General features: G+C 41.7%; 1 protein-coding gene across 1 annotated transcript in view; it reads left to right on the top strand.

Moving 5' to 3' along the window:
• Positions 1 to 15,312: 15,312 nt before the first annotated feature.
• HDAC2 (histone deacetylase 2) overlaps positions 15,313 to 27,904 on the top strand; it is a 33,932-nt gene continuing 21,340 nt past the window's right edge. The window contains exons 1-6 of the mRNA XM_054976299.1: positions 15,313 to 15,506; positions 19,576 to 19,688; positions 22,061 to 22,178; positions 23,345 to 23,419; positions 24,086 to 24,224; positions 24,854 to 24,995. Of these exons, the coding sequence (XP_054832274.1) occupies positions 15,455 to 15,506; positions 19,576 to 19,688; positions 22,061 to 22,178; positions 23,345 to 23,419; positions 24,086 to 24,224; positions 24,854 to 24,995 (639 nt within the window). The 5' untranslated portion in view covers positions 15,313 to 15,454. The remainder of the gene's footprint in view (positions 15,507 to 19,575; positions 19,689 to 22,060; positions 22,179 to 23,344; positions 23,420 to 24,085; positions 24,225 to 24,853; positions 24,996 to 27,904) is intronic.

The raw sequence follows: 27,904 nt of genomic DNA, 5'->3' as shown, positions 1-27,904 counted from the left end.
TGCTTGATATTCTGCCCTTATTTTGCAACAGACCAACATGGCTACTTCTCTTAACAGGTAGCAATCTAGCTCCTGCAATTGTACTGGGGTTCCAAAATGTACCCTTCCTGCCACTTAGGGTTAGCAGGCCCAGCATGGCAACCAGCAAGAGAACAGCTGGGCAAGAGACATGGTGGCACCTGTTGGCAATGATATCATGTCACTTCTGGGAAAACAACAGAAGTAGCATCATGCCTCTCTAGGTATAGCTGGAAACTCTACAGTAAAACAAGAGAGTTTTTGGCAATTCATAGAGAGGACCGGCTTCTCTTCTGGAAAAAAATCAGTGATTCCTAGAGGGGCATGACATCAATTCCAGGTTCTCTACAATAGTGATGTCATGCCATAGACCCAACAGCCATTTTTTATTTTATTTTTCTCCCACTGCTGCTCCCACTCACTGCACCCCGCAGGGTCTAGCAGCCCAGTGCTGCATACAAATCATTATGGGGTTTATTGTACCTTGAGTGTTTTTAAATTAGGAATTGTAAGTTTCCTTGAGCCCCAAGAGAATTGCAAGGTACAAATATTTTAATATATATATAAAAAATCTCTTGGAACTCTCATTGAAATAGTTAAGCTGCACCTGGGCTTTCTGAATTCAGATGATAAGTAGGACTCACAGGACTGAATCCAAACAATCCTGCATATATAAAAAAATATATTTTACTTAAAAGGTATTTACTTCTCTGCTCCATTTCTGTATCATCCTAGCCTTATTTCATGGAGAAGCATTCAATCATGTTCAGGCATATGAAAACCCGCCTACAGGTTGAAGTAATACACCTAAAGTTTGCCACAGTGAGGCCCAGACTTGGGACTGCCATATCCTGGTGCTGGATGGATCCCACTTTATGGTTTTACTCTGGGCAATTTCTAGAGCTACCCTTTGTCTCTTCCAGTAAGGACTTTGGGTAAGTACATGAGGCTGCATTAAAAAATGTTCTCCCATATTGCTGCCCTCCCTGTGTTTGCCAGGCAACCCTACCCAGACTATACATTAATTTAACACATGATCACCACAGGGACTTGCAGCCATATGGCAGCTATACGCTCCCCATGGGAATTCAATTCTAAAATGCAGTAGGGGGCCTGATTCGGACTGAGAATCCTAGGGTTGCCAGGTTCCTGTACCCTCCTGGTACGAGGGGGGATCCCAGCACTCACCTTTCTTCTTTCCTCATGTGTGCATGCTCTTGGTGCAGCACAACAATGTCATTTCCAGGACTGATGCTGCTACACCACACTGAGAGTGAACCCAGGAGTCCTGGTCTCCCATCTTTCCCCTTGCCAGCCAAGTGAGTAGTGGGGGGGGGGCGTAGGTTCCCCCACCTCCACCAGGGGACCTGGCAGCCCTAGCTTTTCCCCATGCTGCTTTCCTGCCCAAAATGATTCCAGGGGGTATTATTTCCCCCTTCGGGGTCTGCCCATGTACTGAAATAATGTTCTCTGGGGCTTTTTTTAAAGTCAGGAAAATATCATGGAGGAAGGACAGAGCCACTCCTTAATCACATGCCATGGTCCTGATCTGACTCAGACACCTGTGGCACTTTAAAGGGAGTTTCCACCTACAGCTGGCATCCTGTTCCCAATCCCCATTGGGACCACATGTTAAATATAACATGTTGTTTGGGCCTAAGAGTGAAATTGTATGAGACCTAGTTGACCTGTCTTTTCCCTATTACAATAATTTCTGTAGAATTTGCTATCATAGATAGTTTTTTTGTATGTGTGCAAGGGAGATGGTCCTTTAGGGGAAGGAAAAAAGGTCTGTCAGCTCTGAAGGTACTATTTATATACAGATATGAAAAGACCATGGTGATCTTAACAAAGCCCGAATTATTCTGTTTTGATTAATTTGCTACTTTCCCCCTATGTTTTGTATTTTAACTCTGTAAGCATCTCTCTACTGCAATGGCTACTCCAACATTTATTAAGTACAGGGTTTATCAGTATTACAGAACAGAGTTTTTTTAATTTTTAAAAAAGGACTCTGCAATTTTAATTCTAATTGTCACTTGGCCCATTTCATTTAGAAAGCGCCCAGATCTTTTCAAAAGTTAAAAGAGATGGGTTGAATCAAAACTGACCTTGTCTTTATGCACTTCAAAGTCTACATGAAGAAAGTCTTTTTAGTTTCCCCAAAGCTGCAATAGAAGGTGATCACCCTTCCCCTTCGTCTTTTTTTTTTTTTTTGCAAAAGTTACAATTGTTATCTCTGCTCTCAAAATTTGAATAATGTGTGGAGGCTAGAGCTTATATTAAAATATATCTTAGGAGAATAATTGCTCTTTATAGTGCTGTTCTTAATGACTGTTGAAAGAGAATTAGCCGATACAGATAGCTGTGTCTTACCATTTTAATGACATTTTCCAGCAGTATGCTTTAGGGCAGTTTTGCAGCAGTGTAATTCAGCAAGAGATAATCAATAGCAAATAGTGTTTCATATAAAAAGATACAGCAGGAGCAGGACAAGCAGGAACTAAATATCTGTTTATTTTAAACATATGTTAAGCTGCCCCTCCAGAGACCTGCTTGAGGCAATTCATGACTATAACCATAAAACAAAACAAAACAAGTCATTAAAAACAAGCTGAAGCATAAATATAGTTTAAAACATACACTGAATAGCCTAAAAATGATTATTATTAAACAGTAGGGTTGCCAGGTGCAGAACACCTCCCATTGGCAACCCCCTAGCCTCTGCTGCTGTTTGGTAGAACAACTATAGAGTTTACACTGGATCCTAGAATGCCATGATATCACCCTAGAAATGACGTCATGCATCAGTGCAACAGCACCTCCCCTTCCCCGTCTCCTGTGTGCTAGCCACTAGCTGGCAACTCTATACAGTCCTCAGGCTTGAAGCAAGCCATAAAACAGCTTTTAAAAATTCACTTTAAAGTAAAAAAAATTGTTTTGGCTGGCTACTAAAGAAAAATAAGAGTTGGATCCAGACTAAGTTGGCAATTTCCATCTATTCCCTCTTCCCACTACCCCATGTCATACCTCAGGACAGGTTCTCCTGTCCCTGAAGAGCAGTGTTTTGTGGAGATTATTAGGCTGAATTAAGAAGGGAAGGCAAGAGAGTTATGTTTTGCTGATGGACAATTTAGTTTGTATCTGGTCTTAAAGCAGGTGCTAGGCAAGCCTCAATGAGGAGTCACACAATCTGTTTTCCACTGGAGCATCCATATAGGTGTTGTAAATAAATACTGACTAGTACTAGCTACATCCGCCTAGTCTACAACATGATAAAGTTGATCAAACCCAAACAGTCAAATTTCAAGATGTTTGTGGAGAAACTTTCCCCACCTTTTACTTCCCCAGCAGCCCTTTGATAGTCTCAAGAAGCCTATACTGTGGTCAGAGAAGAGGCTATGGCATGGGAAAAGTAGGCAAAATCATCTTCTTCCTCTTGTCCTTTTCATCCTTTTAGGAATGACAGGGGTGTTGGGGGAAAGGATCCATCTCCCCAGCTCAAACAGATTGCATTGTGCTGGTGGTTCATAGATCCAACTTGGGGACCATTGACAGCATAGAATGGAATGTGGTACCTTAATATTAGCAGTCAGACCATTCCTCCTGCTGAGGGGCAGGTTAGAGATATAAAGCCATAAAACATCCTCCCTCAAATATCATACACTGCCTGGCCTTAAATAAAACAAAATGGATTCCAGCCAAGTAACAGACTGGGAAAATATTTTAGAAGGGAGAGTCAGAGCGGCTGAGTGACTAATGGTCCCTCCATGCCCAGGTGAGATGCATCATCTGCCCTCACTCATTTACCCTAATCAAGCACCACCTAATACTGTTCACCTAACCTGGTAGCTTTTTCCACCTGGTACTTGTGGGGACTTCAAGCCCCATTTACCTCTATAGTCCACCTCTGGTGAAACCATCAAGCCTCTCCCACCTCATTATCCAAGCATTTTGTCCTGTGTCTGGATCCCCTAGGAACCAGTGTATGTGTGTGTTTTGGATCCGCACATAACATCCCCAAATCCATTGGGGCCTTCTCTCCATGAAACACTGGCTGTTTTACTGAGGCCTCTGTGAACCTCCATCTTCAAGATGTAATTATAGCCTTCCCCAAAACTGCTTTCTCCCCTTTCTTCCCTGATTTCCTCTTAGTTAGCCTCATATGTGTGCTGTGTATGATTTTATGTTTACTCTTTCATTTCTCTTTTAATAAAAACCTTTTCAGTTGAACATCTGGCTGGTTTATTTCAAAAGTTCTCTAAGAGAATAATTCTCAAAAACATTGATGGAGAAGCTCAGTTACCCCCCTCTTGCTTTGTCTCCTTTAAGCTATTTCCTCCCAACTAATTAGGAGACTGCCTATTTGGGAACGCTAAAATGTAGCTTTCAACCAACCCCTGGATTGAGCCAGCCATGGTTAAATGGGTTAAAGATTTTAAAATTTTTGAATATTATAAATGATCTATTTCATCCTATTACTTTGTACTGTTTTAAGGGGTGTACAATTTGGTATATCTGGTTTAAAAATATGCACACACACACACACACAAATCTTTTAGGTCTTATTTGGGTATATTCCGTGGTATTTTCATTCCCAAATAATCTAGATAGATTTGGTAATATTTGAGAATTGTATTGTAAAGGTTGTCGTAGCTTGTTTCCCTTCTTTGCAGATTTCCACAGCAACAGGATGAGCATGGAGGAAGGCAGCATTCCTGTGTGTGTTACTTGCTCGTCATATGTCATTGCCAGGTCTGGATGGCTGCCTTGGTACTAGTGGCTTGCAAGGTTTGATTTGATGTTGGTTCCATTGAGCTTTGTTACTTCTGTTTGCATTGAGAGGCTTTTGGTCAGTATTTGCTGTTGTGTTTTTGGTCAAGGCTTCCTGTACCTTAGAGAAAGCCTTGGATTCCTCCCTCCCCATATGAAACAATTGATAATGGTTGGGGATGCCTTGTTCAGTGGCTTGTACAATTGGACAATGTGGAACAACTTGCTTAAAACTTGGGGGTCTTTAATGGACAGGCAATACAAGGTTCCCTAGAGTTTGGGTATAGTTTGCTTAAAAAACAGCCCCTCCAGCTCAGAAAAATTCCCTCATAGGGAATAATGGAGCTGAATTGCAAATAAAAACTGAATCTGAATACTATACCAGTATTTTGAGACCTGAATTTTAGGAATATTGAATATATATGGTATTCTAGATACGTGAATATGAAAAATACTGATTTTTTTATTACACACCCCAATATCTGACTATTGTAATTCAATTGCTAACTCAGGGCACCTTCCGCTGACCGCTCAAACAGGCAGTTATCCATCTGCTAATTTTTTTAAAATTCAAAGACAAAAATGACATGGCTAATTATCACTCAGTCTCTAATCTGCCCTTTCTGGTAAAAGTTATTGAGACTGCAGTAGCTGACCAACTCCAGCTCTTCTTAGATAACTCTAATGCTCTGAACCCTTTCAGTCTGGATTCAGACCAGGTCATTGGACAGAGACAGCTCTAGTAACTTTAGTGGATGAGCTGCATCTGAATATAGACAAAGGCCGTGCGTTTCTCCACCAGGATCTATCTGCAGCCCTTGACACTGCTGACTATGCCATCTTGTTGAGGCATTTGGAGGCAAAAGTGGGCATCAAAGGATGTGCCTTGGACTGGTTTAAATTGTTTCTCATGGAATGGACTCAAAGGATTGCTGTCAGATATCAGCTATCTCTAGAGTGAGAATTATCATGCGGGGTTCCACAGGGTGCAATCTGATCTCCCATGTTATCCAACCTTTATGTAAAGCCTTTAGGAGAACTCATTCGCAGTTATGGAGTGGGATGACATCAATATGCAGATGACACCCAGCTCTATATCTCACTATCCAAATCACCACAGGATGCAACAGAAATCTTGGGTTCATGCCTGACAGCTGTGGTCGATGGCTGAAAGTGAACAAACTGAAATTGAACTCAGACACGACAGACATGATGCTTTCTGAGAAGACAGAGATCTTGAGGGACATTGCACTCCCCACTTTCAATGGAGTTTGTCTGACCCTTGCAGACTCAGTTAAGAGCCTAGGGCTTATACTGGATCCAGTGGCACCACTAAAAAGCAAGTTAAAGCAGCTACAAAAAATGCTTTCTTATAACCTCACTCTAGCCTAGACTATGGTCTCCTACTTTGACATGACCGATCTGGCCATCTGGATCCATGCTATGGCAGCATCAAGACTTGACTATTGTAATACACCATACATAGGTCTCCCCTCTAAGTTAACTAGGAGATTCTAGTTGGTGCAGAACACTGCAGCTCAGTTATTATAAAGAGTTAACAGGAGGATGGATATTATTCCCATTCTGCAGTCACTCCATTGGCTATATATCAGCTACCAGGCTCAATTCAAGCTATTGGCTATCACATACAAAGTTTTTCACAGCCTTAGTCCAGTGTATTTACAGGACTGCATCTTTCATTCCTCCATGACAGCTTTGTTCATCTGAACAAGGCCTTCTGCAGGTGCCACCCCGCACCTGGGCAAAATCAACAGCTGCCCATATACATGTGTGATAGATAGGACTGGCTCCAGCTCTGCCTCTCCTGAGAAACCAACCAATGAGAGGGGGCAGAATGCTGAGCCACAGACAGTTGGAGTCCATTGGAGAGAGTGAGAAGTTGAGAGAATGGTTTTGGATGCTGCTGAGCGAACACAGCAGAATATTCCATTTAACTCCAGTATATTTATGAGTTTAAAACCATTCAATCCTATGCTCCATCTTGTAAATAAAGTTTCTTTTTGTTTTGTTTAACCCTGGCTGAATTGAAGTCATTGGCTGAGGAAGAATATCACCCACAATGATCTCAATCTCTCTGGTCATGTTAAATGGGCCCAAGTTTAAGTAAAGGGTGGCAGTGTGTATAGGGAAAATGAACTCTTAAGTAGAGATGGGCATGAACAGCAATACGAACAAAAAAAGCCACAAACAGCCCAATCTGCTGTTCACGAACAAGCTGTTCATGAGGCCCCATTCTAAACTAACAGGTGGTCATTGTAAGCCTCGTTTGTTGCTGATCGTCAAGACAGACAGTCTGGCACCTGCAATCAATTACCTTGGCAACTGGAGGCAGGGATTGTCTGAACTCTGTCTGAACTTCTGCTGTTGCCCTGGAAACCCCAATCTAAGCCCAATTTAGCTTGATAGGCAGGTCTTCCTTTCAAGTGTGGAGCTCCAAATTTGTTACAACAAGGGAGCAAAGACCAGGGGGGAGGGGGGCTCCCAGCTCTGACTTTGCAGACAGTGGAGAGACACTTGCTGTTGGCATTTTGAAAGAGTGCATTGGAGCTTGAATTTTCTTTGCATGTGGTGGGATAGGGATGTACCCCTTCAAGTTCCAGGGCTGCTGCCAGGCTCTGGGCCAAGCTGTTATTTATTATTGGTACCTTTCCTGGTGCCTGCTCAGATCAGGTTTCTGGGAGTGGTGCAGTTGGGATCTTGACCAAACTTGGATGATACCTGGAGGAGAGCCTGCTGGCCCCCACGAACAGCCAACCATGAACATGTTCGTGAACAGGGCCATGTTCGTGGTTGTTCATGAGTCCCTGTTTGTGGATGGCAACGAACAACGAACATCATCTTCAGGTTTTTTTCTGTTTGTGCCCATCTCTACTCTTAAGTTCCCTTTCTCCAATAGTCCTGAGCAGTAGCTGAGTGAGGGGAGGTAAATACAGGGAATGGGTTGCCTGTACGGTGAAGCCTCTAGGCTTTATCATTATCATTATCTTACATATGATAATGAAAATAAATATCTAGAGATAGAATGCTTCTGCTTTTGCTGCCTTGGATAAGGAAAAGTTTATGATGATCACCAGGAGTTTTAGGAAGCAAAAGAGGTTGAACAGAAAAAAAATTGCTTTGGGTAGTGTACACAACAATGGTTTCAAAAGAGCTAATGTTCAGTGAGGCTTCCCAAATTAGCAGCACACTCCCAAACAGTCTAAACAATACTGTTCTGAGTCCATCAAAGTCTTTGAGTTCATAAGGGTTTAACTATGGTTTGGATTATACTATCCAACCCCCTCATGTGTTAGATTCCAAGGCAGCAGGAATGTGCTACATTTTGCACAATTCTATGTATGAGATTTTTAATTTGATTTAGTTGTGATTTTGCATTCTTTCAAGCTACTATGAAGCACTGTACTGGAGAGTGTACAGTGCCCAGAAAACAGACTAAAACTAAACAGAAATTAAAGGTATACAGGTATGATAGAATTTCAAAGCAGAGTAATTCAACCAACTCAGCTCTTGAAGCATACAGTTAAAAACACTCTAAAAGCACTAAATGGATTTGATAGTCAAAGTCTGTAGTCTCTGATTTGAATCTCCTAGAAGTTGTTTCTTTGAATTATCTGCTTGCCTTTCTTCTTATCAATGGTGTAGCAAAAGATGAGAGGAGCCTCTTGATGCCCTCCTTTTTAAACTTTTTTTTTACATGGAAAATAATCATAAACAGCGTGCCTTAAGACATCCTCAGTTTTATAATTATGGTTAGCAGCAGTGAGATCAAAGCCAAGTAATACACATGTGAACATAATTAGAGACTAACAAACAGAAAATAACTTAGAGAAAGCTCTTTGCCTCTGAGCATTGCATCTTGAAGGAAAGAGGATGTTTCACATACTGCCACATGGGCCATCTCTTCTGTATCACAATTTAAAAGATTGGGAGAAAGTGCAGGGTCATTAGCTTACATATAAGGCCCATCAGACTTGACAGGACTTTATTAGCCATACTAATAAACATAAAAGGGACAAATGGAGGAGGACAAGAGGAGGGTGACAATGGAATCCGGAATCTACCAAGGAGGATGCACACACTGAGATGGTGACACTGTTGCCACCCTTCCATCAACTTCCTACCTTCCCCCTGTACCTACCATGCTATGAAGTAGCTTTAGTAGAGGCAGAAGCCTTCTTCATGCTGCTTTTTTTCCTTTCCTCCTTTCCCCTGGCAGGGACGCCAAGAGAAAGAGATGGAGGATGTAATCCCAGGGTTCCATGTGTATCAGGCTCTTTGAATTCCCAGTTTTCATTTTTTTTAAAAGTAAGATTCCAGCCCTTTCCATTTCAGAGGTAAACTTTCCCCCTAATATATCTATACTACAGAAGGTGCTAGAAGTTTCTTTTTTTCCAAATGAAAGCTGGGAATTCATAAAATTTGGTACTTATATAGCCCTGTGGCACAGAGTGATAAGCTGCAGTACTGCAGTCCAAACTCTGCTCATGACCTGAGTTAGATCCTGGTGGAAGCTGAGTTCAGGTAGCCAGCTCAAGGTTGACTTAGCCATCCATCCTTCCGAGGTCAGTAAAATGAGTACCCAGTTTCCTGGGGGTAAAGAGTAGATGGCTGGGGAAGGCAATGGCAAACCACCCCGTAAAAAGTCTGCCAAGAAAACATTGTGATTAGACATCGGCACGAACAGAAAAAAACCTCGAACATGGTGTTCGTTGCCATCCACAAATGATGAACATTAATGAACATAACCAGTTCACGAACATGTTCGTTGTTCGTGGGGGCCAGCAGGCTCTTCTCCATCCATCAAGATCCCTACTGCACCACTCCCAGAAACCCTACCTGAGCAGGCAGCAGGAAATATACCAAGAATAAATATTAGCTTGGCCCCAGGGCCTGGCAGCAGCCCTGGAACCTGAAGGGGTAGATCCCTACCACACCACTCCCAGAAACCTTATCTGAGCAGGCAGCAGGAAAGGTACCAGTAATAAATAATAGCTTGGCCCAGAGCCTGGCAGCAGCCTGGCAGCAGACAAAGAAAATTCAAGCTCCAATGCACTCTCCCAGTCTCTCTCTCAAAATGCCAACACCAACTGTCTCTCCCTCACTGTCTGCAAATCCAGAGCTGGGAGCCCCCCTCCCCCCTGCTCTTTGCTTCCTTGTAACAAATTTGGAGCTCCACACTTGAAAGGAAGACCTGCCTATCAAGCTAAATTGGACTTAGATTGGGGTTTCCAGGGCAACAGCAGGAGTTCAGAGTTCAGACAGAGTTCAGGAAGTCCCTGCCTCCAGTTGCCAAGGGAATTGATTGCAGGTGCCAGATTGTCTAGCTTGACGAACAGCAACAAACAAGGCTTGCAACGACCACCTGTTAGTTTAGAATGGGGCCTCATGAACAGCTTGTTCGTGAACAGCCAATTGGGCTGTTCATGGCTTTTTTTAGTTCGTATTGCTGTTCATGCCCATGTCTAGTTGTGATGATACGTACCCCCATGGGTCAGTAATGACTCGGTGCTTGCACTTTTACCTTATGTTATAACTTTATATTGCTATAATGATATTCTAGTGCCAATTAAAGGCTCTTGTGCCAGAGAGGAGAGGGGGGATGGCGGGTACATTCACAATTTGGAGAACTTGACTAACATGTCTCTTCTCCATGGAGTATATGACTGACTTTTTAGATCTCCTCATTTTACCTCCCCATTAAGCATTTTTACATTGTTCTGAGCTTGCTTTTTGTTTGGGGGGAACCGAAATATTTTAAAGTATCTTTCAGCTGAATACTTTGCGAGAGGCTGATATCTCACTTCATTGAATGTGGCGTATTCCCGGGTAATTTGTTTCTCGTCTGTATTTAATATGTATTACACATCAGTATTCAGGCTAAGTCTTTTGTCTAGGGAGTCTTTCTGATTCTGCTTGGGTTTTGTTTTTATTTGTTTTGAACCATATCCTATGGCAATCTGCACAGTGTAAATCCTAAGTAAAATCTATTCTTTAATAATCTTGTCCCTTTTCTTTTACTGTTTCGTGTCTAATGAACATTTATTATTCTATTCATGGTATTGGGAAGCCAAGAGGTCATATTGGGGTAGGGGGGAGCAGATGGAATCTTTTTCCAGGGACCCAGAGTTGTCCCAATTTCCTTTTTTCAAGAGTCAGCATTACATGTTTTCTCCTTGCTGAAGGTCCACCCCCCTTTCTCCACTATTTCCATATGGGTGATGGCCATAACTACGTAGATAGACACTGCATCTTTGAGCTACCCATTACACATGGAAAACGCCGTGTCTGTTGAGGCCCTTAGAAATGTTTTGTTCTCTTTCCCACACTCCTGAAACTGTCTTCAGGTGGGAGATGAGCATTTGTCACAGCCGGGGTAGGCCAGGATTAATGGGCACATTTTGCCCTCTCCTCAGCCTTATATCCAAGTGAAGAACTTTAATTCTCCTCTTGAATGGTTTCTTGGTCATGCTAGCGCATCAAGGTTTGTTGTAATATGGCAAGGTCCCTCTGAAGAGCTTGCAAGAGTCAAACAATAAATCAATAAACAATTAAAATCAAATAATACACCTTGGTATTTTTGTGTGTGTGTATTCAAAGGACTATTCAAAGATGAGCAAGGAGGTGAGACAGTGTAGCTGAGGGGAAATAAAACACACACACAAGCTGACACTCTGGTCACGTTAAATGGGCCTAGTAGTTTAAATGGTAGCATAAATATAAGGACAGTACCTCTGGCTTCCCTTTTTCCCAATAGCCCTGAGCTGTAGCTGGGTGAAGGGAGGCAAAAACAGGGAAATGGTTGCCTGTTTGGTGGAGACTCTGGAAAAGGAAAGAGGCGAGTGTGTGAGGATTTGAGTCAGGGCTCTCTGCCTGCTGTAGTGGAGGCTAGACAGATGGTGTGTGGTGGTGGACTCCAGAACTTTACCTGCCAAGGTGGCAAAGGCAGTGAAAGGCCTGTGTGTGTGAGAGAAGGGGGTCTACCTACACCCACTATACTTAATTTAATCTGGCCCATTAGATTCCAGCTTTTTGGATCTGTTCCAGGATCCTCTATTTTGAACTGGCATAGCTGGATTATGCGAGATCTGCATAAATCAGGCTAATTAACCAGTATGCAAATGCCAGATTACATACTTCTAAAACAGGCTATTCCATAAGGTGGGGGATACCATAGAGAAGGCATGTGTACTGGCAGCTGTTGATTTTGCCCATGTGCACGGCGGTATCTGAAGGCCACGTACAGATGAATGAAGGTGCTGTGGGGGAGAAGGGGAGTGGTGGTGGAGAAGATCTGGACACTATACTATATCAACAGAAGTATAGTGTCCAGATCACGCAAAGTGATGGTATTACTCTACTCTGCTCTGGTTAGACCTCACCTAGAATATTGTGTTCAGTTTTCGTCTCCCCAATTTAAGGGATACAGACCAGCTGGAATGTCTCCAGAGGAGGGCAATGAAGATGGTGAGAGGTCTGGAGATCAAGTCCTATGAGGAAAGATTGAAGCTTGGAATGTTTAGCCAGGAGAGGAGAGGACTGAGAGGTGATATCATAATAATCTTGAAGTACTTGAAGGGCTGTCATATAGAGGATGGCGTGGAGTTGTTTCCCGTTGCCCCAGAAGGTCGGACCAATGGGTTTAAATTAAGAGTTTTCAGCTAAACATTAGGAAGAGCTTCCTGACAGTTAGATCAGTCCCTCAGTGGACTAGGCTTCCTTGGGAGGTGGTGGGCTCTCCTTCTTTGGAGGTTTTTAAGCAGAGGCTAGATGGCCTTCTGACAGCAATGCTGATGCTGTGAATCTAGGCAGATCATGAGAGGGAGGGCAGGGAGGGTTACATCAGTGCTTAATTCTCATGGCCCTTTCTTACATGCCCAGCGTAATGCTGATCACCGTTTTGAGGTCAGGAAGCAATTTTCTCCAGACCAGTTTGGTCAGAGATCTTGGCATTTTTTTGCCATCTTCTGGGCATGGAGTAAGGGTCACTGGGGGTCTGAGGGGGAAGGTAGTTCCTGCATGGTGCAGGGGGTTGGCCTAGATGACCCTGGAGGTACCTTTCAACTCTATGATTCTATATGAGGGGCCAGGGTCATGACAGACTTTGTAGGTGATAGCCAATAGCTCAGTAACTGATAAGTAGCCAAAGGAGTGACAAGTAATATGCATGCTCCACCTAGCTTCTGACAATAATTAGGCTATGGCATTCTCCAAGTTGGCTTTGAAGACAGACCTATGTAGAGTGCAGTACAGTAGTCTAGTCTCAATGTTACCCTACCATAAACTCAAGTGGCCAGATCAGCCCTGCTGAGGCAGGGGGCCATCTTCCAGGCTAGTATAAGTTGGTAGACAACTTTTTTTGTAGCTGCATTTACTTGTTTCTCTAGCAACAATGCTGGATCCAATATAACCCCTAGGCTTTTAACCAAGTTTGCAAGGGTCAACTGAACCCTCTAGAAAGTGAAGAATACAATGTTCTTCAGGAGGATCTCTGCCTCCCCAGCCACCATCACTTGCATCTTGTCTGGGTTCAGTTTCAATTTGTTTCCCCTGCTTTTGGCCGCAGCTTTTGGGCAACAATTCAGTACCTCTAGCAGATCACCAGGGAATTTGGACAGAGAAATGTAGAGCTGGGTATCAGCTGCACATTGAAATCATAACTCTGAATAATTTTTCCTAAAGGTTTTACATAGAGGTTGAATAACACAGGGGATAACACTGAGCCTTGTAGAATCCTGCAAGATAATTCCCACAATGAAGATAGCTGGCCACCAACAGCAACCTTCTGAGATAGATCAAGATGGGTATCTGTGTTAGTCTATCTGTAGTAATAGAAGTGAGCTGTGACATAAAGGCTCATACCCTTCCACAAATTTTGTTAATCTTATAGGTACTACTAGGTTCTTGCTCTTTTCTACAGCAACCCTTTGAGTTTGTTCCATGAGGAATTATTTGAGAGTCTACGGCACATCCTTTTATACCTACTTCTGCTTCCAAACACTTGAACAGGATGGCATGGTCTACTGTATCAAAAGCCAGAGACAGATCTAGGGGGAGCAACAAGGAAACATAGCCTTGGTTTACATTCAGACAGAGACCATCACCTAAAGCCACCAGAGCTGTCTCTGTCCCATAGCCTGGCTTGAAGCATGACTGAAAAGGGTCTAGAGCACAAGAGTTATCCAAGGAGACCTGGAGTTTGTCTGCTACTGCTCTCTTAATCATTTTGCCCAGAAAGGGAATACTGGAGACTGGGCGATAGTTGGCCACATTATTTTTGTCTAGGGATTTTTTTTAAGTAGTGGGTGAACACCTCTTTTTAGTGGCTTAGGCTAAGTACTTTGGCATAGTGACTTAATTCTGATAAACATCAAGGGATCTTTTCTCTGGCCTTTACAAGATTTTAGCAGCCAAAATGGGTAATGATCGTCTGCACAAGTAGCGGCCTTCAAAGATGCCAGGATCCTGTCAATACCCATCATGATTTTAATGGCTTCATTTACAGTATTGCAAAGCAATTCTAAAAACACTTTCCTGGGAGTGAGGCCCACTCAATAGAACTGAGCAGGATTCTGTTTAGGACTGCAGTATTAATTGTAAGCCACTTCAAAAAGGTCACTGGAAAGGCAGTATATGGCATGTAAACATATACATTATTCAAAATAAGAATATGCTTTTATACTTCTCTCACACCGCATCTCACTACATTCACCCGCATTTTGGTATGTCTTTGTGTCAGTATTCTCTGGTATTTCACACACTATTACACCTCTGAAAAATAAAAATAAGGACAAGGGTTCCGAACACCAAACATTTTGCCCTCTTTTAAAATGGCTGACCACCTAGGAAAGAGGTGTGTGTAATAGCGGAGATAAAAAGGCGTATATTCGAACATCTGCCGATGATTACCGCAAAGATTAAGAAATTCTTCAATCAGAACGAATTTGTTGCTCTCTTTTCTCCACCCTTTCTTGTTAACTGCTAAAGGGAACCTTCCAAAGAAAACGTGGCTTGCCGCAGAGCCCTTTGACCACCGAAAGAAATTTGACTTCGCATTACTTCTCATTATGTTCCAGCAGCTCATTTTATTAGAAATATTTGATTCAGAAAGCAAAGGAAAGGAGGCGGTCCTCAGAGAAGCAACCAAACTCCCCACGCTTGCGGCCCATCCTCGCTTTCACGCACAGCCAAGCGACATAGCTTCTGCGCATGCGCCCTACTGAATTCGGGTAAGAACAGAGAATGCGGCGCACAACTGTACGCGGACTGTACTATTGTGTGACATTTCGGGGGGGAGGACAGTTTTACGTTTCCTCTCATTGCCTATGAAACTTCTCGCATATCGTCTTGAAGCTCCCACCAAGAAAAGGCGTGCTTTTACTCAGCTTATTGTTGAGGCTAACCCCTTACTCAAGAGGAGTATATGAAGCACAGACGGGCGACGGGCTTCTCTTTTTCCTTCCCCCCCCCCCAGTCGCTCTCTAGAGTCGCATCAGTCGTCGCTGGAGGAGGTGGGACTGGGTCTTCCTTGCGCTGCCCCGGCTCCGGTGTCTCTTCGTTTGCTACCGGTTCCCGCCGTTCTCTGCGCTCTCCTTCCCTCACCGCAGCCTAGCCTAGCCCAGCCCGGCTTTCTTCAGGCAGCTTCATGGCGTACAGTCAGGGAGGTGGCAAGAAGAAAGTCTGTTACTACTATGATGGTGAGGGATGGACTGAGGGGCGGTGCTTGAGTTTATGGGGGGGATAATGGAAGTGACTGTTCCTCTCTCTCTCTCGTGTCGTCGTCCCCCCCGCCCCCCGGTTATTTTCCCAGTGCTTGTTGCCTCCTCGTCGGTCCCCCCCCCCCTGCGCGCCTCCTCTCCGGCGCACGCGTCGCCCGCCGACTGTTCTGCGCAGCCCCGCCCCTCCTCTCCCCTCGTCTCTGCTCGCTTCAGCTATTGTGTCTGCAATACCTGCGTCTAGAAGATGCCGGCCTCGTTTTCTGTTTTCCATTCTCTTCCTCGCCCCTGTTTTGCACTGTTTGCAGTCTCCCGTCCTTCTCCATCTGGACCGGTCCATTCAGAGCTATCCATTAGCAAAAAGAGTCTTAAGGGGGGTGAGGGTGTGGCGGCCGTTTTCTTCGTTTGGCATCGCAACAAAATGTTCCCTATTTGACCGACAGAATTCGGCAATACACAACGCAGCCCTAAATAAGAATGATCTCCATTGTGTTCTTTCGGACGTGCTGGCTAAGTGTAAACGGGATCAAGGCCCAAGTGAACCCGCAGAAGCAGCTAGGTTTGAATTTGGATCAAAGATTGGCACCTCTTTGGACCACATCGGAGGATTCTCGGGCAACTGCATTTATTCCTGATCTTCAAAGTTCAGTTGTGCAGCTGCAACCTCCTTCCTACAAATAAAACCTAAGTATCTTAGGGGCAGGAACTGTTTCTGTTTAATGGTGGGATTCTGTTCCGAATCTCTTAAAATGGAATAGCATACTTTGGAAATCTCTTAACTGTAGTTCCACTTTCAAAACCAGGGAGGCTAAAGAGTGGTGAAAAGACAACATTTTCAGTTTGGAAGTGGTGACAGATACTGAGTTTCTAATCTGTTAAACAAAAACCAAACAGAAATGGAGAGCCACGGAACTTCTATTAATTTATTTTAAAACAATGTTACGCTGCCTTTCTACCCAGATAGAGTCCCCAAGCATTAAAAGAGTTACACGTTAGAACAGATTTTAAAGTAATATATAAAATAAGTCAATAAAATCATATAAACTTGTAACACCAAAACCAGGGAGGAGGGCCAATAACAGTTACCAAGAATATTCCAAGTAAATTAAAAAAAAATCACCCTCTGGCAAAAGAGAATGATAGACAGAGACAGATGAATCTCCCTGAGGAAGGAGCTCCAAAGTTTGACACCATAATCCAAGGTCCTTTTTTGGGGGTGCCACTTGTATAGCTTCAGGTGGTGGGGGCACCTAAAGCTGGGTCATCTGAAGATGGACCGAGTGTGTGGGTAGGCAAGTTTCCATGGCAGAGTAGAGAATCAAACCTGAGTCTCCCCAGGTCCTAGTCTGACATATTTAACCACTATACCACGCTAGTTGTCAAAGAAAGAACTTTGTATATTCTTCAGAAGAAGAAACACATGTCTGTTGGTTGGAAACAGAAAAGTCTGTTTCCTTTTGCATCTGTGCATTGGTTTCCCTACAGATTTTTGAACTTCTGACAAAGAGAGCCCCTGTGGTATACTGAGTAAAGTGCCAGACTTGGATCTGGGAGATCCATGTTCAAACCCCTGATCTGCTGTGGAAGTATGCTGAATGACCTTGGGCTAGTCGCACACTCTCAGCCTAACCTAGCTCACAGGATTGTTATGAAGATAAAATGGAGAAGAGAATAATATAAACTGCTTTGAATCTTTATTGTGAAGAAAGGCAGGGTATAAATCAAGTTGAATAAAAGATAATAAATATGGAATTAGAGGCTATAGATATCCTCCATGGAGGATAGTTCTATCAGCGGTTACTAGCCATGGTGACTAAAAGGAACCTTCACATTCAGAGGCAGTAAACCTCTGAATACCAGTGCCAGGACGCAACTTCAGGGGAAGGCCTTGACCACTGTTCGTTGTTGTTGGCCTTCTATAGTAACTGGTTGGTGATTAAGAGAGGATGCTGGAGTAGATGGACTGGTCTGGTCCAGCAGTGCTCTTCTTGCAGTTTTATGAAGATATTCTGGATTAGCTAATAGGGATTACTAGACTATGATGTTGCCTGTGTTGGTTGGCTGTTTGCCCTCATTGCAGAAGTTCATAAAGATGCTGTGTAAAAAATTAAGAGACAAATGCAACTAAACGTAGAATTTTGCTGTCATATTGTGGTATATCATGAAAACATGAGGTTTTCTCTCACTATAGTCTCCTCCTAGGGTCTGAGATCAACACTGCAGATAATTTGTTTTAGTTTGTGTGTATTGGTTTGTTTTTTGTTTTGAACATTTTCAGTCCAGATGCTCACAGTTCTTCACATGAGGCCACATAGCATCCCTGACTCAATTCTTGGGCAATTATAAGGATATAGAGCTCGGTAAAATTTTCTCAATACATATGGCAGAGTTTTCTGTATCTGAAGGCATTCTGAATGCTTCAGATAAGTGGAAAATGTGAACTGTGTCCAGTAGACAGTGTTTTTGCATGAACAACACAAATTGAATGCTGTTCTGTAGATATGACAGTTTCAATCTAGTTGCTTTTAGGAAAGTGGAATTGTGACTGTTCTCAGCGTTTAGGCACTGTTTGTATTTCAATTTAGTGAAAGTAGTTTTATACTCTTTAAGTGGTTTGTGTTGCCTGGTACATTTAAGGGACAATATTAGATCAGTCCTGAGAACTGCCTTGCTGAGGCAATGACACAGAATTGAACATCCAGAGTTTCTGTACAAAAGGGAACTCCATCCCTTTTTGTTGAAATTGTGCCACCCTCCTTTACTAAAGCAGCAGTTTCAGTTGTTTGCTAGCAGTCCTGGTCCTGATCATTGTGCAGGATATTGTTGGTGTTTTCTGGGGAGAAAGTGGCCTCTTTCTCAGTATCTAAAGGTCTATTTAAGGGGCTTGGGAACTGCTTTGTTGAATCGTGATGTGACAGGAATTTAAGGTGAGAATTCTGCCTCAGACATCATAAAAGTAGTTCCAGCATTTTTTTTTATCAATTGAGAGAGACAAGGCATAAAATCATACTTTCTGTCCAACAGAAGCTAACATTAATGGATATGTTAGCTATAATGTTTGAATTGTTTCACTCCTGAACGTTTTTTCTTGGGGAATTGCCTTCAAATAAATGTGCTTAGTAGCATCACAGCCAAAGAAGCACGTGTGTTAGAAGTGGTGAGAAGGAGTAAACTTGGATAAGTGTGTTTGATAGTTACATTTGAGAAGAAGACAGAAAGGTATTCTCAAGCAATATTTTGCATTCTGTGTATACCGCATGGATAGTTTTGGGCTGGTGAGCTGTAGCCTTTGTGCCAAAGGTGGGGAGTATAGTGGATAACTTATTCTTCAGAAGTAGGATTTTGTTTTTGCTTTTGCTTATCTGAAGTTCCAGAACTGCCAAGAGAGACTGACAGGCAGGTGCAGCCACCTCCTTTGTTGTTCACTAGTCTTTGTTGAGCTTTTAAGGGGAAAACTGGGCCCCTAGGGGAGATAATTAAGGTTTGGCTTTTGAGAAAGAAAAATGGACATTATTAGGTTCTCGCTGTATAATTAGCAGTCTGAAATTCTGTGTTGTCAAGCCAGTGTGTGACTGGCCCAAGACACCCATCAGGTTTCCATAGCAGAGAGGGGATTCAATCCTGGTTCTTGAAGATCCCGGTTAAGTGCTCTAAACACTTCACCATTCTGATTGTGCTAAGAAGTCAGTGATTACAGTTTTTTAAAAAAGTCAAGATGTCAGATATCCTCACTAGAGTATTACTGTGCTCTTTTAAAATGTAGGTTCACACATTTTGTTGGTCGTGGTAGTCCTCCATTATTTATGATCACCAGTGTGATGCAGGAAGGGTATGAAGGAGGTGCTAGATTTTAGCTATGATTTTGTCCTGTGCTTCAGAAATTTGGAGTGCCTCTACAAATGAGTGAAGGAATGCTTGACAGAGTGGAATGAGATGAGGATTGTCTTGTGAATCTTTTTTTTTTTTACTAAAGAAAGCAAGTCTTAACCAATGAAACCTGAAAAAAGTCATGATTATGTTTTGAACTATGATTCTTTTATTTCTTTTTTAGGTGATATAGGGAATTATTACTATGGGCAAGGACACCCAATGAAGCCTCACAGGATTCGTATGACACATAACTTATTGCTAAATTATGGTTTATACAGGAAAATGGAAATTTATGTGAGTATACCCCTGCAGTGTCATCATTTAAAAGTTGATGACTATTGATAAAATACAGTCAGATAAATAATTTTTTACACATGCTAGTTCTGATTAATTTTCTTTTAGTTTGGAATTTCAGATCAATATTTTGTGGTGTAGACAATAAACGGGAGAAATGTTTGTCACAGAGAGGTAGTTAACCCAAGCAAACATGGCTACAGACGGCTGGGCTAATTGTGCCACATGTTTAGGTTATTTATAAAGATTCAGAACAATGAGTTGGGTCCAGCACAAGGAACCTGTGCAGACCACACAAAAATTGCCAGTCTTCTTGGCTCTCCCCTTCCCCCCCCCCCCACAGCTGTTTCTCATCACATTTCCTGGGATCATAGGACCCATATGAATTAGTAGCCATTCTGGTCAGGATCCTACAGTGGGGAGGGGAATGGGGGAAACAGTCACTTTCTTCTTTTTTCAACACCTTTTCCCATCATCCTGTTCGTACAGGAGGCAGGAGAAAGTGATTTTACCCTCTTCTTCCTCCCAGTCTATGTGGCTGTTGCTCTACGTGGGCCCTACACCCCTGAGGAATAAACTTTCCCAAGGTTAGAAAGGACTGCTGCAGGGAGGGGAAAGCCAGGAGGATTGGTGACCATCAGTGCCAATGAATTGCAAGATCCAACGCAAAGAATGTTTAATCTTCCAGATCTTTCCTCCATTGGCCAAATAAAGTAGAGCATCTTTGGAAGTATTCTTGACTATTGCGGTGTCTTAAAAATTGAATTATTATTAGAAGTTTTTGGCTTCGCTTTCTGTCTTTGGCATGCTTTCTTTGGAGAAATGTGAATGTTACCTAACATAACAGCTACGGTTAATCACACACATTCAGGCAAAAGGCTTCAACATGTTTTTTTATCTTTTAGGAAGATTTGCAAACAGGAAAAAAAGTCAAGTGGTTAAGCCATGCTACTATTGCAGCAAAAAATAAACACAAGTCTTGTATCACCTTAAAAAATTACTTTATGTTCTGTGATCTGCATATACCTCTTCCCCTCCCCGTTGGGTTGAATAAGACCGTGGTTTTAATCTCATTAGATGACAACAATACCTGGGAGTCCACACTCATCACAGATGTTAACTAGCTTAGCATAACTAGTGAATTATCTCTGTATTTTTCTTAATACGATTTGAATTTTACATAACTTCAATTTCACCCAGTACTTCCTGGATTTCCTGGCTCCTTCATACTGCTCTTTGTTTTTTCCTGTGTGCGTATTATACGCTGTCAAGTTGTTTCCAACCCTATGAATTAATTAACTCCAAAATGTCCTATCATTAATATTTGCTCAGGTCTTGTAAACTGAAGGCCATGGATTTCTTTGAGTCAATCCATCTCACGTTCGTTCTGCTTCTCCTACTGCCTCTAACTTTTCTTATCATTATTGTCTTTTTCAGTGAGCCTTGTTTTCTCATGATGTGACCAAAGTACAATAGCCTTGGTTATAACCATTTTAGCTACTGTTTTTTCATATCTCCTATATAAAATGACACCATAATGGAAATCTAATTGTATGTGAAGAAGTGGGCTCTGGTCTGCAGAAGCTTTAGCTGGAGTAAATTGTTGTTAGTCTTTAAAGTGTATCAAAACTCTGTTCATTTTTCTGCAAATAGAAGGTTTTTAGAACTAGAACTTCCTTTCTTTTCATGACCTTGGTCTTTATCAGTTAATTTGAGCCTTTCTGCTATAACATTATTATTTCAGTCAGTTGTGAAACCCAGTAGAAGTTGTGCAATTTCTGAGAACAATGGATTTCTTTAATGTAATGGCTCATTTTCTTACTCTGCAAAGAAACTGATATTGCAGACTAACAGTGGGAAAAGGTGGTAAAGGTTGATGGTGGTGGGACTTTGTCTTGGAAGAATACCTATCAAAATACCTGTGAAAATCCTACATCAAAAATAGCATTCATAAGGATTTGGCAAATAGCTAATTCATTTGCTATACATATTTCTCTATGACTTGAATCCAGTCCAACATTTCTGCCTTCCCACTGCATCCAGTAATGTCCCCTGAAATGCTGCTTCTGGCCCTAAGCAGCAGCATTTTGAGAGCATTGTGGGCTGCAGTGGGAAAGGAGGTTGGATGCAAGAAATATTTATGCTGTAGAAACATTTGGCTGGATCCAAGCCTGTGGATGAAAACTATAATGCTAGATAAAGTTCTTACGTGATTGACACATTGCCACAGCCTTGTGGTAACTGTAAAAATCATGCAATAACTACTTTGTCGCAAGTGTGATAGAAACAATGTGTGATCAAATTTGCTTAAAATAGAAATATATGTAATATTGCTACAGCTTTTTCTTTATCGGACCCATTTTGTTCACTAGCGGCCACACAAAGCTACAGCAGAAGAAATGACCAAATACCACAGTGATGAATACATTAAATTTCTTCGCTCGATAAGACCCGACAATATGTCTGAATATAGCAAACAGATGCAGAGATGTAAGTTTGTAATGTGCACTAAATGCAAACTTTTAAAAAGACTCTTTCCCCCAGATATTTTCCCCACTCTTTCCCCCATATTATCTGATGAACAAAAAGCGTCTAAGCATTTACCACCCGCAAAGATTCATAATATCAACGACATTGCTTACTTTGTAAGGATTAGAAGTTTTATTTCATCCTCTATTTTAGTTTAATATAAAAATTTGCTCATTTTGCCTTTGGGTTATTGTTGTTCTGAATTTTTGCCTACTATACTGGTTTTAAGGCTCAGCTTTACATCTGCTTCCAATGTAATGCTGCCTGATTGCATTGGTCATTGGAAGTACCCTCTGGGCACTCGCCTATCCTGCTCAGACTTGCATCCTCTTTCCCCTTCCCACTTCACCATTTAGCATTAATTATGGAACAACGTCATGTATGTACTAGTGTAATCATGATCAACTCCAACTATTAATTCTCTCCAGCTCTTAAACCAAACATTGAAACTAGAAACTGATTTCAGCCTTCCATTTAAAGGTTGAATTAATTACAGTTTCACCCAGATAATGTTATGAGAGAGGAAGAAGTGCACAGACCCATTGGGGAGTGCATGGTTTTGCAACTGGCCAGTGTTATATGTGATTTGGCCTTAGTGTCGCATGTGAATCAACCCGGTGTACAGAGAATTTTGCTACAGTTTAGATTATCTGGATATCAAACAACATAGGGAACAGCTGCAGTATTAGTCTTATTACTTAACTTGCACTAAAATGTTTAATTTCAATATGAACTGATTTAATTAATAATACAATTCTTTGATAAACCATCAAAGAATTGTATCATTGTTAATTAAATGCTTTCCATTAATTAAAAGAAAATTGAGTATAAGTATTGGTAATTACACATTTAAAACATCATAAGTATAGTTTGTTAAATGATGCTACTGTAAGTTATGAACCCAGCTAAAAGTCACTCAAATTCCTTAGAGCATATCAATACTTACCTCACTGTAAACTTTTTTTTTGCCCAGATTCATAGTTATCATAAAGCTGAGATTAATTACATTATTCAACTAGTGAAATAAAATTTTATCAATGTTGACTGTGTTCAAGATTTTTTTTAAAAGTATTAATGCACACATTTCAATAGCAACACTTAAATATTAATAATCTTGTTTTACATAGTTAATGTTGGTGAAGACTGTCCGGTATTTGATGGATTGTTTGAGTTCTGCCAGCTGTCTACAGGAGGCTCTGTGGGTAGGTATATCCTCTTCAGGATTATTTTATGGGTTATTTACTTTTAAAGGCCTGTTAAAGAGACTAGACATTTGTGACCATTGTTTTCTAAGTCTTTGGTGTGAAGGTATTTTGACATTTAATACTGAAGTAATAAAATAATCTGTTTTTATAGCTTCGTTGATAATGAGGAAGCTAGAATAAAAACTCAAAAGTAAAAATTTTCACTGAAAAATATAGAAATATCTGTTGAAAGTTAGCAGTTCATTATATTGCATGCCATATTTTGCCCAGCTTTGTGTGTATGTAAAGTACTTTCAGGTGGCAGACAACTTACACCAACCCTTTAGGGTTTTCAAGGAAAGAGACAAACAGAGTGGTTTGCCATTGTTTACCTCTGCATAGGGACCCTGGACTTCTCTGCCAGTCTCCCATCCAAGTACTTACCAGGGCCAGCATTGGTAGCTTCCAAGATCTGATGAGCTCAGATTAGCCTGGGCCATCCACCTCAGGATTTTGGAAGATTCTAAAAAGTCATTTAAAATCCAGAGTAGAATTGAGGTGTGTAACAATGATGTGTAACAATGAAACAGTTGGTCTTGTTTATAACAGACAATGGAGTGTATTATCTGTTTTCATTCCTACCAGTTGTTTTAAATTTTATTTTTCTCCACAATGCTTCTTTAGCTGGAGCAGTAAAATTGAACCGACAGCAGACAGACATGGCTGTTAATTGGGCTGGAGGACTTCATCATGCTAAGAAATCAGAGGCATCTGGTTTCTGTTATGTCAATGATATTGTGCTTGCCATTCTTGAATTACTGAAGTAAGTTCATGCTGAAGCAACAAATGAAACTTAGCGTGTAGAAGTATTAGAAAAGTGGACTGTAGGCTTGATGTTAACATTAACCAGATCTTTCTTGACACCTGTACCTCACGTAGCGTTTAAACTTTCATTGTGTATCTTTGGAGGGGGGCGAGTGTAAGATTAAAGACATTCTGTTAATTGTAAAACCATCTCAATTCTAAAACTGCTAAATAAAAATGTGCCAAAGTAAACAGGCATATTCCAAGGTTTCTCTCTAAGTGAAAGAACAAAAGTCATTCAGAGGGATCCTGTGAAATTTAAGTTCAAGCTAAACCCTAAAGCAACACTCTGATTTTACCCTGCTGTAATAGATTATCAAGTTATTGGCGTTGCTGAGATGCAGTCGTTTGCATGGATGACCGTCTCCTGAAGACTGATATACATTGTTTTCAGTTACTGTTGAGATAGTAGACTACCTAGCTGTTTGCAGTGGCTGCCAGTTGCTGATAACTTATTGGAGAAATGGAAAGGGACACCTAGGTAGAATCTGACACTAGATGATCTTTTTGCTTTCCCAAAGGAATGTAGTGGGTTAATGGGTTTCATTGGCACTACTTTATTAAAGTCTGCCTGTTTCCTCTCCTCAGATACCACCAAAGAGTACTATACATTGATATTGATATCCATCATGGTGATGGTGTTGAAGAAGCATTTTATACAACAGATCGTGTAATGACAGTATCATTCCATAAATATGGTGAATATTTCCCTGGCACAGGGGATTTGAGGGTGAGTTCAAACATAAAGATAAAATTTAATTAAACAAGTGTTCTGCAAATGTTTTTAAACCTGATTCCCATTTGTTTTTCTACTTAACGCATATTAATAAATGTTCAGAAAGATCTATAATTAATCACATTGTTACATTTTTAACATTGCTGTGAGTTTTATTACTGCTTGGGCAGTTGTTTTTCATTATATTCTAATACATTTTAACTATCTACCTTTACTAAATTTATTTTTCTAGCTGTCACTTTAGTTAATGCTACTAACACTGTATTAATTTAAGTAGTTTTTTGGGATTGTATATCAATAACTCAAAAGTAATCTATGTTTATATTTTTCTCATAACAGTGTGACAGTTAGAATATCTATCAAACCTGTAGGTGTCAAACCTTTGCAATAGAGAAGTCAGTAGAAACATTTCGCATCTAAAAATTTAAACATTAGTACATATACACACATATATTCTAGCCATACATTAACTGTGGATCTAAACAAGTGTATAATACCGTAGGTGAGGTCCAGAGAAGATTTCTGTTTTCCCAAGAATAGAAATATATAGATATTCTTGTTGTTTGAGGTACAAAACTTTTTGCCACTTTTATTGACGCTTGAGTGGGCTGCAGAAAGTCTAGAAACAGTGCTTCCCAGGCTGTGGGTCAGGACCCAGAAGTGGATCACGAAAGCTCCGAAAGTGGGTCACAAGCCAACCCTCCTTAATGGCTACTCCTGCACTTTGCATTGATTTCTTTATCTCCTCTTCCTCTTGGCCAACTTCTCACAATCTTGCCTTCTCCTCCCTTTGTAACAACCTCTTTCTCAGCTCACTGCTCTCTACCTGCTGTGGGAGATGTACCACATAGATCCCCTTGCTGCTGTCATCTTTGCACACCTTGTCATTGTGATGTCCCCTGGGCATGCCTCCTCAAACTCCAACTCCAGCCTGGCTGGCAGAGGAGGAGACAACAAAGAAAGGCCCCCAGTCTCAGGTACTTGACTTCAGGGAGAGCTGTATGAACTCTCCACTTGGAAGAAGAGAAGACTCTTTGTAATAATCCTGTTTTCCATCCCGTCTCCCCCATGTGTGATGTGTTTTATGGACAGACTTGGTTGCTGTAATGGAAACATCTTAATTTCCCTCCTCAGACAAACAATAATGTGTGGGTTAAATCTTTCCTCTTATCACAGAGCAAGCGCTAATGAAAATCTGCACTTTAACCACTCTGAAGGTGGTATAGTGCTCACTGTTAAGCAGTTTTGAACAAACAGCTGTTGAGTAGTATTTACCTTCCCATACATAGGGGTTCTTTCCCAGCTGTAAAAGAGCCATTTGTGTCTTCTAAGTTTAGATGGAAAGTTAAGTGCCATCAAAAATAGGCAACCCCTGCTGGGATTTTCCAGACAAGAGACTTTAGAGGTGCTTTGCCATTGTCTGCCTCTGCATAGCTACACTGGACTTCCTTTGTGGTCTCCCATCCAAGAACTAACCAGTGCCAACCCTACTTAGCTCCTGAGATCAGATGATATCAGGCTAGCCTGGCTCATCCAAGTCAGGTCAATGTAATACATTAGTTGGTATTTTTTTCTTTGCTGCATATGCATGTTGAAGAATAAGGAATTAAATAAAATTTAATGTGTCCTGATGGTTACTAGAGCAAGTGGCTCTGAGTTTCATTCATTCATTCATTCAGTACCTTGCCTTTCTCCCCAGTGAGGAACCAAAGCAATCACATCGTTGTCCTCTCTTCCATTTTATCCCCACAACAACCCAGTGAGGTAGGTTAGGCTGAGAGGGTGTGACTGGCCCAAGGTCACCCAGCAAGCTTCAGTGGTAGAATGGGGACTTGAGCCTGGACTTCCCAGGTCCTTGTCTGACACTTTGACCACTAGAAGAATTAATGGAGGAGAAGGTGGTCAAGGGCTGGAATGTAGCCTTAATAGCAACGGCTGTGTACTTCAGAGTACTGCTTTCTTGGGGTTCATAACTGGGGAAGCTGCACCCTTGCCCTTTGTGTGATTTTTGTTTTCAAAAATATTTGGCTGGCTGCTGTAGAAAATGGAATGCTGGATTATATGGGCACCATGATTGTAGTTCATCTAGGGAGCCAGAAATCCTTAGCTAAATGGGTCACCATACCAAGTAAATTTAGACTGGTGGGTCACCATACCAAAAAACTTGGGAATTTCTGGTCTAGAGCACCATTATTTTTCCTGTTTCATACTGCCTGTACGTACATAATGGAACAATGAAATTATATTCTGAGATACTTCTTTTGCTGCAGGGTACCAAGGGAGTTTGTAGCCAGACTCACAGGTTAGATTTTAGTAGGGCAAACTTTAATAAACTTAGAGATACAATGAGAGCTATTCCATGGACAGGAATGCTGGAAGGGAAAGGAACAAGTGAAGGGTGGGCTTTCCTAAAAGAAGAGCTGTTGCAGGCTCAAGCTGTCACCCCATCAGGAAAGAAATGCGGCGGAGGATCTAAGAAGCCAGTGTGGATGAACAGAGAGCTCTGTGATGAGCTAAGGAGGGGAAAGGAGATGTTCAAGAAATGGAGGGAAGAAAATGCACCCAAAGGAGAATATATAGGGGTAGCTAGGCAGTGTAGGGCAGCCATCAGAGAGGCCAAAGCTCGGAATGAACTGAGACTGGCCGGGATGGGGGGTCGCCACAACAAAAAGACATTCTTTAGATACATGAGGACCAAAGGGAAGACGAAGAGGGCGATACCCCAATTGCTGGATGAAAATGGAGAAACTGACAAAGAGCAGAGAAAAGGTAGAAAGGCTCAATGCCTACTTTGCCTCAGTTTTCTCCCTGAAGGAGAGAACATGCCCACCTAGAGATGGTAGTAGGCAAAACATGGCTTCAGGGCTGCTTGTTGACATGGGCAGAGAAGTTGTAGAGAAGCA

Source organism: Eublepharis macularius, chromosome 1, assembly GCF_028583425.1.
Source record: "Eublepharis macularius isolate TG4126 chromosome 1, MPM_Emac_v1.0, whole genome shotgun sequence".
Classification (NCBI taxonomy): domain Eukaryota; kingdom Metazoa; phylum Chordata; class Lepidosauria; order Squamata; family Eublepharidae; genus Eublepharis; species Eublepharis macularius.
Note: the sequence above shows the minus strand (reverse complement) of the source record. Positions and strands in the feature narration are given on the sequence as shown.